At 39.9% G+C, this 21,537-nt stretch overlaps 1 protein-coding gene across 1 annotated transcript in view; it reads left to right on the top strand.

Annotated features, from left to right (window-relative positions):
* Nucleotides 1–21,290, top strand: part of tmeff1a (transmembrane protein with EGF-like and two follistatin-like domains 1a) — a 104,128-nt gene extending 82,838 nt beyond the window's left edge. The window contains exons 7-10 of the mRNA XM_038718964.1: nucleotides 5,974–6,033; nucleotides 14,191–14,314; nucleotides 14,869–15,030; nucleotides 17,554–21,290. Coding sequence (XP_038574892.1) covers nucleotides 5,974–6,033; nucleotides 14,191–14,314; nucleotides 14,869–15,030; nucleotides 17,554–17,638 — 431 coding nt within the window. The 3' untranslated portion in view covers nucleotides 17,639–21,290. The remainder of the gene's footprint in view (nucleotides 1–5,973; nucleotides 6,034–14,190; nucleotides 14,315–14,868; nucleotides 15,031–17,553) is intronic.
* Nucleotides 21,291–21,537: the final 247 nt, after the last annotated feature.

The following is a 21,537-nucleotide window of genomic DNA, read 5'->3' as shown; positions in this document are numbered from 1 at the left end:
AGTAATAAATAGGACTGATAAGAGCATCGATAAAGAACTGAACCAATAATGAACCAACCCAACTTGTGAGAAAATGTCCGGCCCATCTCTGTGCCCTGGTTTTAAAATCTGGCCCAATTGAATCTGTAATTGAATAGCCCTGGTCTACAGTGATCACAGTAATATATCTTCCTTGCGAACAAATGTACATTAAACTGAATGCAGCATTGTAGACAATATCTTGTCCTTGTAATCCATGTTTCCATTGCATCGATAGCCTTTGGATGTTGCTGGAAATTGTCCCCATCTTTAAAGGGTAAATTATCATCATAACAGTTTAATAGTGCATTGCATTTAAACAACACTTTTCATACACAAAAGCGATAACAGTAGCCTACAGGTCCTATCCCCCTCCACAATGCACAGATGATGGCCTTCTATCAAGTATTTTGCAACACTTCCTACCTCCTGCTGCAGCCGTGGAGATGAACAACAGCACAGTCCTAGACGGCTCCGTCGACAAGTCAAAAGCAGTACAGACCTTGTGTGAAATGGAATTAAAATATCATCAAAGCACCTCGAGCTTAAGCTAACGTTACCATCAACAAGCTAAGCATACAGCTAGTACAGCTAATCAGGTTGATGCTAGACAATTGTTGCACGCATACATAGCCTGTATGAAACGGAGAAAGCAGTCAAACTGAAACTCCTAAGCAAGTGCTGTCTCATTGGTTTCAACTGAATTCAAAAATAATGTTGAGTATTTTGTTTGTTAAGCACTTTATAATAATGTGTGTACAGTTTGTACGTGCACTTTTGCTGTCGAATTTTTGAAAGCAAGCTTAAGGAAGACTATATTTCATTTACATTGATTGTTTTACCTCAGTCTCGTTGCACATCTTTTGATTTGAAATAATCAAATAGATCTTAAAGTCAAGTTCAAAAACTAACTTGCTTTGCATTAATTTGATTTCCGATCAAGATACACTGGCAATAATTGTTATCATTGTTAATACAGACTTAAAACAGATAAGATGTATATAATAATAATAATAATAATAATAATAGAATTTTAATCATGTGATAAAACATGCGATTAATTGTGATTAACTATTGAAATTCAGCGATTAAGAAAAAATGAATCATTTGACAGACCTAACTAAAACATTACATTATATACTAAAAAGACATTTTGAAAGCTTGAACTTTGTCTCTTTTGTCCCAGATTGAATGGGCCCCTCTGACAAAACAACTGGCCCCAGCCTGGACCGCAGGCAGATGGTTCTGCTCTGCTCGGGTATTGCACTGGTGTGCCTTAGGCTGGCCACAATAAAAGGGGGGGGAAACCAGTCAGTATGTGATGTGACCACCATTTACCTCACGCAGTGCAACTCATCTCCTTTGCATAGAGTTGATCAGGTTGTTGATTGTGGCCTGTGGAGTGTTGGTCCACTCCTCTTCAATGGCTGTGCGAAGTTGCAGTCAGGTTGAGACCCCGATGAGGACGACGAGCATGCAGATGAGCTTCCCTGAGACGGTTCCTGACAGTTTGAGAAGAAATTCTTTGGTTATGCAAACAGATTGTTGCTGCAGCTGTCCGGGTGGCTGGTCTCAGACGATCTTGGAGGTGAAGATGCTGGATGTGGAAGTCCTGGGCTGGTGTGGTTACACATGGTCTGTGGTTGTGAGACCGGTTAGATGTACCGCCAAATTCTCTGAAACGCTTTTGGAGATGGCTTATGGTAGAGAAATGAACATTCAGTTCACAGGCAACAGCTCTGGTGGACATTCCTGCAGTCAGCATGCCAACTGCACGCTCCCTCAAAACTTGTGACATCTGTGGCTTTGTGCTGTGTGAATGAACTGCACATTTTGGAGTGGCCTTTTATTGTGGCCAGCCTGAGGCCTTTTATTGTGGCCAGCCTGAGGCATACAAGTGCAATAGCCATGCTCTCTGATCAGCATCACTAACACAGATTTTGACAGATTTGTGAACAATATTTGAGAGAAATAGGCCTTTTGTGTACACAGAGAAAGTCTCAGATCTTTGAGTTCAGCTCATGATGAATGGGGGCAAAAACAAAAGTGTTGCGTTGATAATTTTGTTCAGTATATGTCTGCCAATTCAATACTTATACTCAATAATTATTGATGCCTGTAGCTGGTAGATACTCATTTTAATGACTGCTGCGTAATTTGTAAAAATCCCCACAGACATCAATAGCCTTATCTTAAACTATAATAATACATCATCATTGTTTTGTTGATTAAATTGTTTTACAAATCTGAATCTGCAAAGTAACTACATTTATCAAATGAAAGCAGTGGAGTAAAAAGTACATTTGTATTTGTAATATCTAGTGAAGTGGAAGAAAGTAGCTGTACTGAAGTGCCATACTTGAGTAAATGCAGTTAACACATATTGACCTGTATTAAAGGATAATTGCAGTTTATTTAAGACTCAATCTTATATCTGATCTATGTAATAATACTGTAATTAATCGCTGATCTGGGAACACTTTGAGGTAGCTAAAAAGAAACAAGACCAGTTTGTCGATGACCACTTAATATTACCTAAAAGAAACAGACTAGAATGAAGCCTGTGATGGATTGTCTGAAAACAAGGGTGTTCAACTGTCATAAATGTCTTAAATATAAATGATATTTTATTACCAGGTGTGCAATGAGCTGCTGTTTGCTGCTGGAAAATATACATAATTTGCAAATTATAACGTCAGCAGGTAATCAGTAAAGAACTGATCTGGATGAGAAGCAGAAAAAAAGAGTCTTATTGTTGTTTGTCTGTTTAGTTTAACTAAAAATACAACATGATTATGAATCTTATAGACATTAATTAGTGATACTCTACATGTAACACTCCTCATTGTTTGTCTGTAAGGGAGTAAAAACTTTCGTTTTAATTTTATAGATTCCTTTTCTCATACCGGTTCTACTAATTGAATCTGGTTCTTATAGAATCTCGGTTCTAGTTCCAAACCCTTCACTACAGATGTTATCAGCGCTCGGTGACCTTCCTCCTCTTCCTCCTTGCTCGTCTTCACCTTCATGGCTAAAGTAAAATAATAATCCTTAAAAGGAGTCTCTGTACTAGAGGGGCGTTTCTGGGGACTCGTCTCTAAGAAAAATATATATTGACTCATTTGTAGACATCATTGGTTTCCCTTCAGTATAAAAGGTGAACGTCAGCTCAGCGCGTTCCTTCAGATTCACGCCGTGTTGAAGTAAACGCTTCGTCATGTTGGAGCCGCTTCCTCCCTCGCACCAAACCTCCTTACTTTGGAGCGTTTGCTGCGGTCCGCCATGGTCCAGGACTGGAAACAGAAGGACTCTCTTCTTCATGCTTTGTTGATGTAATTCTTAACAAATGAGGTGGTCGGCGTAGCAGGTGCTGGCAGATAAGAGACACTTTTATGGACTGTAAAATGCTCACTGCAGTTCAGTCAGGAGATGAAATATGCAGAGTTAGGGATCGAGATGCAGAATCCAAATGCACAGGACTTAATGAATCCACGTTTCTTGGAAATTTGGTAACTGTTCCAACTTGGAACCGGTTCTCAATACCCAACGCTACCTAGTAGTTTTAGTGAATTTAGTGAAATGTTTGGCCATGCACCATCTTGGGACATGACCAAAAACATGTAAACAGTTTGCAGGTAGTGTGATTATAATTCTCCATCGGTGTTTGCAAGAGCAATAGCACAGACATTCTCATGTATTCAACACCATGTTTCAATCTTGATATCCACAGTGGCTTTAACGAGGTGGATAAAAACACATCTGAGATGAGCCCTGTTATTTCTTCTGATCTACTGAATGATTTTTTTTCTCTCAGAGGAGGGGGGGGTGTTAGTTTCAAACCTCATTTGCAGTCACAGTTTGCTGTGATGTTTTTCAGAGTCTGTGCCAACACCCAGAGCTCCTCCAGACTCAGAACATCCTCCGTGCATCTTCTAAGGTCTGATTTATGTTGATAGACTCACCTTGAATCACAATGTGTCGTCTTACAGGAGATGCAGGAGACACGCTCTCCGCTGTCTCTCTTTGGGCGTTGGCAGGAGACGGTAACCCTGCAGGATTTATGGATTTCTTGTCAGTGGTTATGGCTTTAGGGTGGCTGGTGACCAAGCGTCTGATTGGCTTAGGGAGATGGTGGCTGGAGGGGGGATATGTGGGTGTCTAGCACCCTGAGGTGAAGAGCACCTGCCCTCTCTGCTGATCTGCTGTCTCCTCAGGCCGTCGGGCCAACACTTTGATTCACCACACACCACAAACCAAATTCAGACGATAGAGTTGAAGGAACAAACTGTTCAGGGATTTTTATTGTTTCAGAACGATAAAATTGGTTTTAAGTTCAGTTATCTGTAGTCTTTGATGCTTTACCAGGATTAAATATTCACCCACACATGCTTTATCAGCTGCTGAATATTAGCGTGATCTGTGTTTTAGCCAGAGGGAAACTGTCTTGACAGCTGTTTGATGGATTGACATGAAGTTTGCTGCAGATATTCAACATCCCCAGATCAATTCTAGTCTCAACATATGTGAATTTATGCAGAAGTTTAATCCAAAAAGTACTTCATCTGTCAGATAAATGTAGTGCAGTAAGAAGTACAATAGTTCCCTCTGTGATGTGGTACAATAGAAGTAGAAAGCAAAGTAAAAACACAGTAAAATTGCACAGTACTTAAGTAAAAGTACTTATTCCATTGGAAATAACTGTGGTGTCCTGTACCGAAATATTGAAGTTAGTGGACTGTGTGAGAATGTGGAGAATGATACAAAAACTGTGCTGACATGGTGCTCATGTATTTGCATAAATACATCGCTTATGATATCTCTTTCTGAACAGCTGATAATCAGCTGATCAATGCCGTTTTTTAGACGACACTGTGTCCAATCAGTGGTTGATAGTCTTAGCTGAGAGACATGACAAGACTCGTGAGCGTCGGAGTCATCGGAAAGGAGGTGCTTGGGAAAAATTCATTCGGACGACCTCATCTTTCTGTCTGGACATCGTGAGGCGTGCTGATGCGGTTGTTTGGTCCACATTAGAGTTTGATTGACAGCTAGATGATGTTTATTGACAACGGTTTATAGGTTTCTTACATCAACAGCTTGTTATGTAATCTGTGTTTTCTTTCTCATGCAATGTTTTCCCCATTCTGCTTTCTTTGGCAACTCAAAGACAGAAAGAGGGAGGGAGAAAATAAGAGGGAGCGAAAGGGAGGACGTAGGAAAGAAAGAGGAGGAGGAGATAAAGGGAGCAAGAGGAACGGCGGGGGAGGAGGGATGAGGGACAGAACAGGCATGGAGAGAAGAAAGGGTAGAGAGAGATAGATGGAGAGAATGAGAGAGAGAGATTTGTCAATATTTCCTCAGGAATGATGAAGCATTAAAAATGGATGAGTGTGTGTGTGTTTGTCTTTTTGTGTATTTCAGTTGTATCACTGTGTGTGTAGCAGTGTGTGTGTGTGTGCGTGCTCTGTTTAACATTCCCAGCAGCTCCTCCTCCTGCAGACAGCATGAAGACATGAAGCCTTGTCGACAGGAAAATAACCACAACAATACACCTAACCTTCTTTGTTTGTTTGTTTGTCGTCACTCACCGCTGTCTCTCACACGCGCACACACACACCCCCACACACAGTTCAGATTGGCCGCCTCGTCTCTGACAGAGCGAGACTCAGACGTCGAGTAAACATCCTCCGACATCCTCCACTTGCTTTAGTCTGAAGAGTAAATAACACACACACACACACACACACACAGCCAATAAACAGACAGCAGCTAGGATGTTGTTCAGGCGAGGAAGTTAAGACTGAGCCAAAATATATATATATTTTAAAATAAAAGCGATGCCTGGATGAAAAGGTTCAAATCTGTTCAAGGAGTTTCACCTTGTTGTTTGTACTTACTTATTTAGAGGAACTGTAACTGTGTGTGACTGACTGTGTCCATCTGTTTCTTTCACAGCTGATAAAGAGAAACTGGGGAAGAAAGACGACAGCAGTCCTTTCAAAGTAAACGTCTTAGGTAAGGAATCTTATTTCTGTACTTTTGTCCATCATTTCTATGAGTCATGTTAATAAGACTGTTCTGACCAAGTTAATAAGTGAAATCTGGGGACACGATAACATCACCATAAAGACATCAGACGGTTCAAGAAACATCATATATGGATTACCACTCTATTTAATCACCAAGAGCAAGACTGGAGATGCGTCGATTGACGGCAAGATACAATCGGTTCACATGTGATTCCTGCTTAAACCGTACGTCCACTTAAGAGCTGCACTTAAGAACAATTTTGAGGTTCTTGTAATATTATATTATATTATTATAATTATACTTATACTGCATCTCAGAGGGAAATATGCTATATATAAATCTACTTTTTACTCCACTAAATTTATCTCACAACTTTAGTTACTAGTTTGACAGCAGCCATGTTGGAAATTGGACCGTGGAACTCAAACTGTAGACCGCCGACGCAAATTTCTGACCTGCGCATTACAAGCAAAAAAAATGTGGGTGGGTCCTCCCCAAGAAAAAAACATTTTACTGGAGTGGATGCCATTTCCTGTATTCTGGTGCCTTTTAAATTAAACAATTGCTTTTATAGCCTAAAATGGTTACAACATAACTGGCAAGGATCCCCACAAATTAACACAGCAACAAAAGTCTAGTTAGAAGTATAAGTCCGCCAAGCAGCTCATCCAACTGCAGCAGAATGTTTCTGTATGTGATACAGACACAAACACTAGATGGCGCAGTAAGACTGTGCTGCACTCTCAAGACTCTCACCTGTGTGGTTATAAAGTATATTACAAGGGCATCGAACACAGCTCAGCCAATTATAATCAAGATCCATAAGTGTCCGTTTTTATAACGTGTTTTGACACTGTTGTCGTAATTCATAACGTCTTTTTCAGAGACGCGCCTGCTTGTTTCAGCAAGACAATGGCAAGTTTAATTCTGCACGTGTTGATGACAATGTTATGACAATATAGTGTAACTGTCATTCAATACTGCAACAAAGACGACATGATGCCCTTAAAAGCAACAAGCAAACAAATGATGAACAGTCACTTAAATAGCAGCTTGTTTAGTGACAGTATGTGAGCACAGCCAGGCCCACATGAGCAGCAGATATGCTAACATGCATTGTTTAGCTTGCTGTGTCGCTCGTGGGAATACAGCCGGCGCAAGTAGTGAAAACACAGAATGGGGTTTAATTTATTGTGGTCAGAGATGCTCACAAGTCTCTGAGCAACTGTCCAAATCAAGTCTCAAGTCTCTCGTGGTTATAATGAAGATCAGCTACTGTGTTCAATCCAGGCTGCTTAGAAAACTGCTTCGCTATAAGAGATTCTGTATCTGTAGCCTGTTTTTCACTTACAGAACACAACCATGTAATGTGGAATGCAATTAATGACAGCGTATTAACTACTGTAAGTCAACACATCCCCGCAGACTCTCAAACCGGTGTAACGTTAACTAAATAAAAGTGTAAAGCTACATGATGAACAATAAACCTGTAACCTGTTTGCAGCCAGCGTTAATCATTGACGTGATGGCAGCCAGCGGGGCGTAAATGATTACATTAAGTGACCACCACAAGTTTGGCAAGTAAACAAACGCTCTTTTATCTTTTCATAACGAACGACAGTCGGAGTTAACCTCTGGTAGGCCGTAAGCAAGAAGCAAGCTAACGGTAGATGGCCAATGCTGAGCTAAACATGCTAACCTATTTTGCGTTCAGCGCTTCTTTGTTTGGGTCTTGTTGTGTGAAGTTTTAAAGCCAAAGTTAATGATATATATATATATATATATATATATACACGCAGCAGATACTACATGTTATGTAGGCAGGTTTTAGGTAACGGTAGGAGGGGAATAACAGAGAGCTCATCAGATGTTTCCTAAAAAATAAACATTGTTCACGAGTCCCGCTCCTCGAGTCCGAGTCGAGCTTGAAGTCTTTTGAGGACGGGTCTCTAGTCAAGTCTGAAGTCACTGTGTGTGCGACTTACGTGCGACTCAAGTCCGAGTCTCAAACTCGAGTCCCCATCTCTGATTAGGGTATTCCTCAAGTGGACTGGATTTGACTCTAAAATTAGTCAAATCTGTGCAGTGATGCGTTGAGCTAAAGGCTAACAGCATGTCAGCATGCCAAAATTCTCATAATGACAAGCATACATGCTGATGTTTAACAGGTATAAAGTTACACCATGCTCTTAGTTTAATTAGCAGTAAACACTTAGTACAGCTGAGGCTGATGGGAATTTCATTAGTTCTGCAGGTATTTGTTCATAAGCCAAAGTGCTGGACACATTAACGTGTGACCTTCTGAAGGCGAAAGATCAAAAGTTAATGGATCACCGGAGGGGAACGCTGATGTCTGGACCAAATTTCATATCAATCCTTCCGATATTGTTGAGAGGTTTTTAGTCTAGTTAAAAGTGGTAGACAAACAGACAGACATCTCTGAGCTACGCTGCTAGCATGGCTAAAAAATAAAACAATTCAACACATTAACGACCTCTGAGACTGTGCTCAGATTATAATAACCACATTGTAAATCCACTCTCCTGCCTTTAATGCAGCTAATGGGAAAACTTCCTGTGGCCTTTCAGCAGCCTGTTAACCTGCATCTGAACCTGCTGAGAAGCAATAACCGCAGGACAAAACCTAATGAAAATCTCCTTAATACACAATAATGTCCTCACAGGGGAGGGGGTGGGGATTCACAGTCCTCCTAGATGCTGAACATAATGTGCGTACACAGTTCTTTAAGCCCGAGCGTGATGTGACGCTGTAATTTCTCATAAGTAAACACACAGATTAAAGGAGCAGAACGAGGACGTTTTGCGGCGATACCCACCCAGCTGCACGACGCAAGTGTTGAGTTTGGAGATCAAAGAGGAGATGAAACAGAATCCAGAGGGTTTTATTATCTGCCGCTCGCTCTGTGCATTGCTATCAGCGACTAAAACGTCTCAGGGGGAATGATTCCTCCTCGGCTCTGTCAGCTCCTTCACTTTGTCTTTTAACTTGGACTCAGAGACAGACAATAGGAGGATCGGATTAAACCGCTGCATTGTCAACATCACAAACAGCGAAGGACACAGCAGCACATTTATGACTCTGATAATGTGAGACACAAGAGCTGAGAAAAGGGCTGCGTTCACAGCCGCCATGTTCACAGCCGTTTATCTGAACTCAGTGTTTTTGTCCTCTGGTTCGTCCAGATGACGACGGTGGCCTTCATCAGTTAAACCGCTGTCTGAGGTGACGTGTCCTTCAAGGGAATATATCTTTCAAACTCAACAATAAATAAAACTACTTTCTGTCCCTTTCTTTTCCTGAAATACACATTTCACTCAAGGTCCCCAAAGATTGTAGAGAACAGCTGGTCACAGTTAAAAAGGTTGAAAATGGTCATCTTCAGTTGTAGGTGTTATGGGTGTGTACGGGAGAGGACTGGACCCAAAAGCACGACAGAGCCAACAACCGATTTACAAGTAAAGGGAGTTTATGAGATAGTCAACAATCTGTTGGGGCGGAGAGTGATCCGAGTCCAGAATGAAGAATCCAGGCAAGATGGTGAGCTGGGGCGGTTTGGGCGAAGCAGGTGGGCAGGCAGGTTCTGTGAAGGTGGAGGAGAGCAAACAATAATAATCGCGAGACACTAACTCACAACCAGAGCTGGCCAAGGTGTGTACCATGGAAGATACGCAGACGATCTGGTGAATACTGGTGTACTGGACCGGGGTAGATAACTGGTGGCTGATTGTGAACGAGGTGCAGGTGTGTGAGAGGGTCAATAGGATGGGGAAACACCAGAGAACAAAAGGTAAACAGAGGGGGACCGCTGGATACAACAGCAGTGGCTTAAAAAAGAACTCAAAAAGGCTGAAATTAGTTTTTTTTTTAAACTAGAAGGAAAAAAAAAACGTATTGTTTTTTTTCATTCTTTGAACTTGTGTACATAAACAAGTTAAAACGTGATAATTAGTTAAGACTAGTTCACACTACACGATTTTAAGACAGATTTGCCCGTCGGAGAGTTGGGTGCCCGTTTTGCTGTGATCGGGGGTAAATCGGCGATCGATCGGCGGTCGCTAGTCGTTATGTGTGAACTAGTCAAGGACGCGTCATCGGTCAATGCTGAAAGTCGTGTAGTCCACACGAGCCTTTAGGGAGCTGGTAGGTGGCTTTTTGTTACCTTTGGACAGACTAGCTGTTTCCCCCTTTTCACAGACTTTATGCTAAGCTAAGCTAACTGTAGCATTTTTTGTAGCTTCATTTTTACCCTGTAAACATGACAGTGGTATCAATCTGAACGTCTGCCTCTCAGCAAGAAAGCAAATAAGCGTATTTCCTAATAATGTTGAACAATTTGTTTAACTTACCTGCTCAGCGCAAACCCCACAATCTTTGTTGTTTTTTTTTATATTCTTTTTATTATTGTACGTTTCAGAATGTCTTTTTTATTTATAAAATATTGCTCACTTTAATAAAATGGATGTCCGTATTCACAAACAGCGGCAACCTAGCTAAATTATTTTCTCTTTGCATCCTGAACTTCTAATTCATGGAGGTTTTATATTTGTTAAACTTTATCAGCCTAGAAAACCTCAAAGCAAGCAAACACTAAAGCTGTGTCTCAATTCGGGTACTTCCCGTGAGTACACTAACATGCAGTACACTGTGTACACTATGTACTTGAGTAGACTGTAAATTTCTACAGGGTAGAGTTCATATATATATAAATACAGATGTGTTGCACTTGCACTTATTTGACCACTTCTTCTTATTCCTCTTCTTTTTAATGGCGAATTGTAACCAGGCAGCCGGCAAAATATCTACTGCCTTGTTTGCTCACTTAACTTCAATTCAGCTTTATTTGAAATAAAGAAAAATGAACGTACTTTTACTTTTACAATCTCAACCTCCGCAGATTCCCCATTTTTACAAGTCTAAAAATACGTTGGTGGTCCGTCCGCTTCCACTATGTAGCCAAGATGGCGACCATTGAGCGTGAGAAGTGTCCAGCTGCATTTGTGTGAACGCACTGTTAAAACAGCAGGTGTGAGTACGGAGATGCAGCTTTATTCACCAAAATTAATGGGCTCCATTTTGGAGTTCGGTATCCAGTTTTTATAACACATTCATGGAAACAAGCCCAAAACACAAGGGACTGTGGGGGAAAAAAGAGACAGATACAGTTTGTAAAGAGCAGAATCGTTATTCACCTCCAGAAAACAAAAATAATTAACATTTCTGCCAAAATCTCTACACAGTTTGGCAGTAGGATAGTTAAACACATGCCCCGATAAGATAAGCTTATCATATAAATGTCAGAGTGAAAAGAACAAAATCACCACAAACGTCAGCTTTGATAAAGAAAACAAACCATGTGGAGGAGATGCTGCTGGATTTCCCCTCATCGTTTGCTGCTCAGTGATCAGTTCTGTGTCACCCTTGTAATCATCTCTCTTTCTCGGGGGGGTGGAGGGGGGCAGCTAAATATGGGCTCTCGAGCTAATTATGGTCATTAATTCTTTTCTTTCTCTGAGCTCCTCTCAGGGAGGTTTGTAGGAAAGTGTTGGAAACCCTCCCAGGATGTTAAAATGACACATTTGTTGAATCTGTAATTACAGCATCTCTCTTTCAGCAGCAAAGGTATCATGTTAGTGTTTATCCTCTTTGTGCTGGAAAGTAAAAGACGACAAGTTAATGCTTCAGCTGCTACAACAACAGCTGAAATAATCCTCAGTCAACAGATAAAACCCTCATGAGATCCTGCATGTTGGAAAATTAGTGTGACTCATAATGCTCCTGATGAATTTAAAAGGTTTGATTAAAAAACACTTCTTGTTTTTTTTGAGGCTTGTAAATCTCAAACGTCCTGTCAGTTCTGGCGTCGTAAATGTGCCAAACAGTGAACTTTAAACTCCCACTCGCAGGGTTTGTTATTAAAGGCTTTCTTAGTGTTGGTGTGAATTTGGTTCATTTGGCACATCAGTCTTTTTAATGAGCAGTACAGATTGCTTTGTAAGCTGTTTCTTTATTGCCGCAGTGAATTATAGTGAAGCTGTGCGTGATTGAAGAATCCCTTAATGTGCAGAGTGTTCTGTATTTTATGATTTATCTGCTCACAGCGCAGACACACAGAATGACAGTTTGAATAATGTTAATTTATCTTGTGATAATGATGATGTCATGCACTTACTATATGTCTTTATATATCAATATTCTTATTGAGATTGTAGTGTTGATTTCAACTATACTGTAATAATCGCAGGTTACTGTTTGGCCGACCTGTGCACATAAAAACAATAACAGTATGCCAGAGCTGCCAACTCTCACGCATTGAGCGTGAGACTCACACAATCGACACTTTTCACACGCCCTCACGCCATACATCAATTTTCAAACGCAATGGAAAAACTAATGCCTAATGCCGCCTTGCTCTGGTGGGAATGTGAACTGCACAGAGCTGCTGAAGTTAACGTGAGGATTTGTGAAGTGTTTTCAGTTAGTTTGGTTTTGCACAGGTGTATAAAGTCCCAAACGGGTTCTGTGTCTGTCTGTCTGGGATTCAATCATATCAGCAGAGCCAGTAATGAACAGCAGATTATAGGGCGGGGAGATTTAGAAAAATGTGTGATTAAATTAACAACTAATTGTGATTAAATGATGACGTTGTTCTCATAAAAATCTTTCTGGAGATATCAGATTACACAGAAGTTTTGAACATTCAGTCCAGCAGTTTCTAATGCAATTGAAATGAATGAATTTATCCTTTAGGTGAAAGGGTGCCGCATTTAAAGAGGAACTTCCCCAAACAAAGACACAAAGAAGAGGGAGGACTAAATCATGAAAGAAAAATAAATAGGCCTACAGAATGCTTGAAAGCCATTCACCTACTGAATTATATCCTGGTATATTTTATAGTTTAAATTGTCATAGTTTTGTGTTTCCGTTGACATAGCCTAGATAAAAACATTTCCACCATAAACTGATGCAGAAAAATTCACCAGAATGCAGAAATTAAGTGTTTGATGCTAAAAGTTTGCTGGGGGAGGAGCCCCAGACCCCACCTATAAAGTGGCTCCTCCAAAGGAAAACTTACACTCTTGCTTATTATGAACTAAATAGAAAGAAATACAGTCTCTGGTTTTGACACATAGATTCTGGGGAAAAGACATGGTTTTGGTTAAGGCTGTCATGTCTGGAGGTTGGTAAGGTTCCTGATCACACTGATCTGACCATGATCAGTGACTTGGCTTTTCATCTACACACGCATGTGGCTGTGGCATGCAGGATTAAAGAGTGATGACCCCGACCCCTGCGGTGGGATATAACACAGAAGGCCTAAAATGAACCGACCACCAAATCTCACTCCAAACTACATTGAAAAGTTGGCAGCCTGCAGCATCATTATTATTACACAATATTATTACTATAAAGAGTAGAAGAAGAACTTGTGGTAAATGTAAATCTAACACTGTATTAGATTGATTTATAAAATTTTATTGTTTTATAAATTACTACATTGTCTTGTTGTTGTTTTCCATTAAACATATTTCATATTACTTTGTTTTTTGTTATTGCGTAGTATATATACAGTTATATTGCACACACGATATATAACACCATATATCTAAATACATATTATGTATACTGTATTTATTATTTATAGTAATACACATTAATATTGTTGCACTTGGACCATGAATCACTTCTGCACGTATATGTAGACATACACAGATAAACATACTGTATACAGTATTTGCATAATTAGTTAATTAGTCTCTAAGGTATTGTAATGTACTTAATGTTGTATACAGCTTTTAAATGTAATTACTCTACGTTCTTTAATTTTATTTACATCTCTCTAATAGTTCCTTTTCTGTTTCCTCACCTCTTAGCCCCACGCTTGTGCTGCTGTCATATTTTTGCGGATAGTATTTAGCTGTTTTATTGTGCTTATTTGACTATTTTAAAGAAACAACAGGGGCTGTAAAAATGACTTAGACCAACTGAAACCATGATCCAGACGTCCCAGCGCTCACCTGCACAGGATCTGACTCTCCAGTATGTGCAGTCGTGACACCAGCTGACCCTCCTCTCATCTTGTTGTGTATTTGTTGTTGTTTGTTTCCCCTTTGACCTGTTCAGAAACCACAGGTCTGGACCACGGTGACGGTTTCTACGCCGGGATGCCGATCCCCTGCGCTGACAGCTACGCCGGCTTCTGTGTTCACGGGAAATGTGAAATCAAATACAACATGGCCACCTGCAGGTCTGTGAACTACTGCTGCTAGTGTTGCTACTGCTGATGTTAATAATAATATATAATAATAGTGCTGCTACCACTCGCTGCTGGAATGTAACTACATTTACTTAAGTACTGTATTTAAGTACAAATTAGAGGTACTTGAATTTTCCAATTAATGCTATTTTCTAAATATTGTACATTTTTCTTTAAATTCATCTGACAGCTTATTTACATTTTTCTGATAATACACACTTTTACTTAAGTGGTTTTGAACGCAGGACTTTTACTTGAGTGGAGTATTTTCACCGCGTGTTATTAGTACTGTAATTTAAGTAAAAGATCTGCTACCAGAAATGGTTCACCCTGGAGACTGCTGCTCGTTTTCTGTGTGAAACAAAAAGTCAGCAATGAATGTTTTTATTTAGGTTACGTAGCTTACGTAGGCTACGTAACCTAAATAAAGTAAGTTAAGTCACATAAGTAACTTTATTTTAAACCAAACCATGATCTTTTCCTAAACCTAACCAAGTAGTCCTAACCAAATTGCGTGTGTATGTGTGTGTGTTTGCGCGTCCCAGGTGTGACGCAGGCTACAAAGGCTCTCAGTGTGACGAGCCTCAGGACTTCAACATCCTCTACGTGGTTCCCAGTGGACAGAAGCTGCACTACGTCCTCATCGCCGCCATCATCGGCGCCGTGCAGATCGCCATCATCGTCGCCGTGGTGATGTGCATCACAAGGTAAGGAGGATTAATGATGAAATATTTCCAGGTGCAACTCGATATTTGATTCAGTATTCAGGTATTTGTTGTTGTTCGTATGTTTACCCAAATTAAAGATAAATTAATGGATAAATAAATGGATTGTTATACATTTTGAGTTTTCTTGGGGGGGGGGTGTAATGGTTTTTTAAGGGGTAAAAAAGAAATATTTTAAATGACCTTCATTTTTCAATTAAAGAGCAAAGTTTCCCCCCAAATATGCACTTAACTTAAATAAGAATTAATGGATTATAATTTTTTTACACCCCCTCTAATATACTCTTTCATTTAAAAAGTGATGCAGATAACCCATTAAATATATAATACTATTTATTAATTTATCTATTAATTATCTCATTAAAATCTCATTAAGATTCTTTTTGTTGATAAATGGATCTTTCAATATTTTATTGCAAGAGCAAGTACATTGCATCATTTTTGCATTTCAAAGAAAGAACTACTAATATTACAAATGCTAGAAACTAGAAAAGTGCCATACAAACACAGAATTTGCGGAGCATTTCAGGTACATAATGTAATGCTTGATGCAAGTTCTCCGCTGCTAATGTGCTTAAAAAGGTGTGAACTAAAACAGAATCTAATTATAATCTAATAATCTGTGCGTACCATCTGTTATAGACTAGATTATTATTCAGTTGTTTTGTGGTTTTAGAGACACATTTTCTTAGTGATGTTTCTTACTGACTATTGTTGGTCTCAAACAAACAAAGACAGAAACAGTTCAGACAAACATGCCGGCTGTGAACGCAGCGTCATTGTTCCTCCATCACACGTGAAGTTTAGGTGTGAGGTCTGTGTGGATGGAGCTGCTGGCGACAGTTGAAGGAGGAGAATTAAACAGGATTTTGACTTGGCCTCGTTTCTCTCCTCGGAGACAGCAGGCAGACTTTACTCCATCGCTCTGAGGAGGAAATAAAACATCAGTCTCTCTTTGCGTTTGGCAGCAGTTTGACAGAAAAACAAGCCTCTCATGTCATTAACATGTTATGAATAAATCCCCTACTAAATGTGGACACTCTGCTCCACCTACATGTGATTTTCAGGACGCATCCCTCCGCCTCCGCCAGGAATCCTTTTTCAATACACAGTTGAGTTTGAACACACGTCTTTGGGAGTTCGACGTTGACCATAAATAAGAAATTAAAATGGTTCATTTATTCCCTGGACAAAAATCTCCTAAACGTTTGTAAACATCCTCTCCTGGATCGTATTGGTTTATGTTCCGAGCACCAGTCTGAATTATTTCAAATTATTTGTTTCTGAGAAATAAGGTTTTGTCCATTAGTTTGGTGGACAGCTCTAAACACTACAATACCCATGAGCCTCAGCTGTGACTGCGATGGAGAAGAAGCCTTTCAGATGCATAAATTGAGAAATTCTAAACACAGTTTTTCTAAATTAACCAGAATTTCAAGAGTAAATGAATTAAAACATTCATGATTCTTCCATATGTAACAGAAGTATCGGACCAAAATGCACCTTGGGAATCGTAGTTGACTTGTCTCCACAGGCTTCTTGAACAACACATTCTCACTTCCAACCACCACATATGGACACTCGGTCAAGACCCCTTGGCGTTGCTTTTAAATGCCCTGGTTACCCTTTACCGTCGCTTTTTTGACGTGCAGGGCTCCGCCGTAGTGTTCCCAACAATAAATATACAACGTCCGGTTAGACTTTCAAAGTTAACGTTGTGAAACGTCGCAATTTGGTTAGGTTTAGGCACCCAAAGTACTTAGTTAGGTTTAGGAAAACATCGTGGTTTTGCTTAAATTAACATTACTTACGTGACTTGACTTGAAAAACAAATGCAGATTTGGCAGTAGAGACGCCTACAGGTCTTAACCACGTGTCCATGTGTGACGACTTGGGAGTGAGAACAGTTTGTCTTGTACATTTAGACTTTTTTAACTAGATATTTTCCAACACAGATGTTCATTTTCTTTTCTGATGATTTAACCAGGGGAGATTCGTATCCATCCAAGCTGTGGAGCAGCTCCACCTGTCGGTCATCTGACACCGTCTTTGAGGAAATAAATAAATGTTTACATCCGGAACCAGCTCTTCCGACTCTGCAACTTTATAACTGTAGAACGGAAATTTAAACAACTGTGGATTTGGCTTAGTGATGGATTGATTAATCGGTCGGCCATCTGCTGCTCTGCTCTCTAAATATCGGCATCGGCCGTTGAAAAACTCAGATCAGTCGACACTAGTTTGGTTTATGGATGCGTTATATACAAATTGCTTGCCAGGTACATAAGCCAATAAAGTTTTCTTTTGGAACAAATGGGAACGGTTCTTGGACATTGACTGATGACGATTCACGTTAGGAAGGCTGTCTGCAGAAAGAGTGAATTTTGTACTAACATAACAGTTACAGGTTGTAGTCTTGAAGGGAAAATTTTATCTTTAGTGTCAATGGAAATGAATACACCTCTCTCTCTCTCTCTCTCTCTCTCTCTCTCTGTGTCTGTTTAGGAAATGTCCAAAAAACAACAGGGGTCGCCGGCAAAAACAAAACCTGGGACACTTTTCCTCGGACACTAACTCCAGGATGGTATAGCCGTGTTTGTCTGCGTTCTTTTTGATAAGTGTTTTCTTACGGCGTGGGAATACCATTTTTTTAACGGTAGACGTGTAGTATTAATTATTATTTTTTCTCTCCTGGGAAACCGTAAAAAAAGAAGAATGAGAATATTTATTTAAGGGGCCTTAATTTCTCTATTTTGTTTCTGGATGGAATCGTTGCACATTCATTTGCACGATCAGGATTTGTCTTTCTTTGCCGCAAGACCAACAACAAGGAGGCGAATCGTCAAAACTCGCTGTCACTTTACATCGTTACCATGTTCGGATGTCTTAATTACTTTAAAATGATTCATTAGAGGATTTGTTTAATGCATTATAAATACGGTACCTTTTGGTAAACTGCTAACAGAGTAATGGCCGCCCCTGTGGAATGTGATATTTATTGAAAAGGATTATTTCGACGCCCCTTTCTGTTTTACCTTTTACTAATAATGTGCAGCTGATCACCAAATGCAGTTTTAATTAGTCTGTTTTTGTAGGAGGTGAGTGGGGGCAGCCAGTGATATAGATACTGTATGTTTACACTTATTCTTTGGTATGAAAGTCCATGTAAAGACTTCACTGTGTTCAAACAAGCTAATAATTTATTATTATTATTATTATTATTATTTTCTTTAAAGTAGTTTTTACTTTTTATGTTAACTTTTATTTTAAACGTTGGTTTCTAAAATTCTAGTTGCTGTATATTCGCATGACTTGTGAAAACTGTGTACTGTGGTGTAGTTTTATCTTTGTAAAAGAAGAGCCGACGGCCTCGACGCCGCCTCCATCTCTGAGCCGCAGAGATCCGATGGAGACGGAAATCCCGGAGAACATGGCGGGGGAAGGTTTTAGTCGGTGTTAAAGAAAGGAATGTGTTATGTCTTTACCCGCACCAGAAATAACAAAAGAAAACACTTGGTGGGAAACACTGAGTTCCCCTGAAACCACTTCAGCTTTGACGAGGAACAGATTCGTGGTGATTTTGACGCTCAGAGGCAGGAATGTTTTTTGCATCTTCGCCCGAGCAAAATCTGAATTCAGAGGATTGTAAAGGAAGTGTGTCGGCTGTTTCGGGGGATTGAAGGACTTGACTGCGCACGGAGGTCAACTCTAAATGATATTTTTTATGTAAGTCTTGGTTGCTCAGATTGCTGTAATCAAGGCTTTTCTTTTGAATGTGAGAGAATAATTCTGTCATTTGTTTTAGTTTTTGCATTTGCTCCTCAGCGAGACTTTCCAAGCACAGGGGATCCCATACAAAAAAAAACTACAATAATCCCATAGGCAATATTCAGACTTTACAGTTCTAATGTTCCTTAAAGATCCCATTTTCTTCTGGTATTTACATGTGATCAGATACAGTTCCTCCAGATATTAGTCAGTCATTAAAGTCTCTTAGCGTATTAATGTTACGAAGACATGTACTGTGTGTAGAAAGGTAAATAACAACCATAACACTAGACATCAATCAATCCTAAGAGTATGTGGACAGGAACTTTACATCCAGTGAATGACAATGCTTTTCCTGTGTTGTCCCCTTGTGTCCCTGAGTTCAACCTGTTATAAAACGCACAAAAAGGCAGAACTTTACTTGTAGAAGAAGTCTCATCATTTAATTTCTAATTGTCAGAATCTTTAAATCTTGCTCTTGAGCATAAACTCCACTTCCGTCCCCCCTCAACACTCTCAGGCCCCATGCACACTACTGCGTTTTGGTTTTAAAACACAGACCTTTGTTACATTAGCACCTCCCGTCCAGACTAAAACGGCGAAAACGAAGATTTTGAAACCGCTGCCGACCCCGTTGTTTGTTTAAAAATTCCGGCCAGCGTTTTAGTGCGGACGGGCAAAAACAGAGGACTTTAGAAACGATGACGCAGACGCTCTCTGATTGGGTCTTAGAAGTCATGCAAAGCAGAAACACGATTTGGTACATTCTGTACTGTACAAATACCACTTATCTGCCTACACTTTGTGCATGTCGCCATATTTACTTTGCAACGATTGTATTTCTTTATTCTTTCGTCAAATCTTCTGTAACTACGGAGACGCTTCATGTTTACACCGGCACGCGCACGCCTAGTGTACATGAACAGCCACTAGATGTCGTTTTCAGTCGTTTTAATGTAGACGGAGATCAACTCTGATACACAGCGAAAACGCTGCTGTGGACGGAGATCGTGTTCGTTTTAAAACTCAGTTTTTAAACAAAAATGGAGTAGTGTGGATGAGGCCTCAAACTGAAATCTTTGTTTCTTCTGATGAGCGTTTTCACACTTTTTACACATTTGACTTTCTGCTTTACAGCAGACCAGTCTTTGTAATGTAAATCAAGATAAACTTCTCCTAGTAGCGTCCAGCGATAACAGCTCTAATCATTTTGTTTGAATGATCCTTAAACTTCCTACGTATGACGCAGTCGTGTATTTGTTGATGTTCAGGAGGTGAAAGAAATCGCCCTTGTTCACATATTCTTTATGTACAAGCTGAATATCCGTAAATGTCGAGGTGTTTCCACAGAGATGTTTATCAGTATCGTCAGTTATATTTACAATAACATAACAAAATCTACTTGCTCATAGCTGATTTGTTCCAACAATGTGAACATTCACCAAACAAACTTCTGAATGACGTGAACACAAGTGGTATTTTCTAAATCAGGAGCTCCGAGGGCAATTAACTATGCATTAACTCCACTGCCATTTACTCCAACTTATAGTTATAGAATATTGACAACTAAAACTGAGACTGCGAAAAGAAAGAAGGGAAGAAGGGAAGAATTTAAAGCGAGCGAAGGACTTCAGCTGAAGCTACATTTGATTGTTTAATTAGTTTATGGTAATGGATAGCTGCCCAGTCAGGTGGCTGAAGTCGCTCAGACCCAATAGCACCATCTAGTTTTATATAAGCCTCCTCGATGGTACAAATAACTCTTAAATTATCCCATTAACTTATCGTTCGATCTATGACCAAACTATAACCTGTTAGCTCCAGAGTATTTTACCAGCTGGCCCCACAAGCAGTCACAAAAGCTAGCCTACTGCTGGCTAGTATCAAACATGAGCTAGTGATATTAGCCTACCGCTAATAAGGGCAAGCTAAACTTAGTTTTAGCTCACAGAATGTGAAAACAATAATAATTAAGAAAACATTACTTACAAAATATATTTTAATCCCCAGAGAACAATCTGTCTTATGGCCATAATAATGGATTCAATAATCATTTATATTTTCTTGTGCATGGTTAGCAAAGGAAACGTGTCCTTGACCTTACTCGATTCAGTAGGCTGACTTCCTCTTTCTACCTGCGCTTCTTCCTCTGTGTTAATCTGCGGAGGGGGAACTGAAGCGGAGGTTGTGCTGAGTTCAGGGAGGTTTGTCTTCTCTGTGTCTTCAGAATGTTTTGTTTTCCATCACGGGAGTTTTTCTGTAACGTCTTAGTCTGAGTCTGCAGGTCGTAGGTCAGCCCCCCCACCCCGCCCCCCACCTCGCAACATGCTCCTATACTTGTTGTCGATCATCGCAGCCGTGACTTCTCTAAATGTGACTAGAATGTGTTTGACATGTTAATATTCTGCATGTAGACCGTGAGAGGCTATTTTTGGTCTCTGCCAAAATAAAAAAGGAAATGTTTTTTTAATGTACAGCAGGGTGCCGATGTGTCATTTGAGTGAAACGTTCCTTGTTATCTGTTTTTTGTCCTGTGAGGTTTGTCTTTGATTTGTGTTTGACTGTTTCTTCTCCTGACACTGCTCTCTTTTTAGAGTGTGTTCCGCTTCCTGTGACGGATTAATGATGTTTTGTTTAAAAAAAACTGTGTGTGTGTGTGTGTGTGTGTGTGTGTTGTGCATGCAGAAATACAAATTATTGAGATGACCTGTGTGATCAGTC

This window comes from Micropterus salmoides, unplaced genomic scaffold, assembly GCF_014851395.1.
Source record: "Micropterus salmoides isolate LMB-PRFRI ecotype aquatic unplaced genomic scaffold, ASM1485139v1 Ms_hic_scaffold_14, whole genome shotgun sequence".
Taxonomy (NCBI): domain Eukaryota; kingdom Metazoa; phylum Chordata; class Actinopteri; order Centrarchiformes; family Centrarchidae; genus Micropterus; species Micropterus salmoides.
The sequence above is the reverse complement of the archived record's forward strand: the minus strand, read 5'-3'. Positions and strand labels throughout refer to the sequence as shown.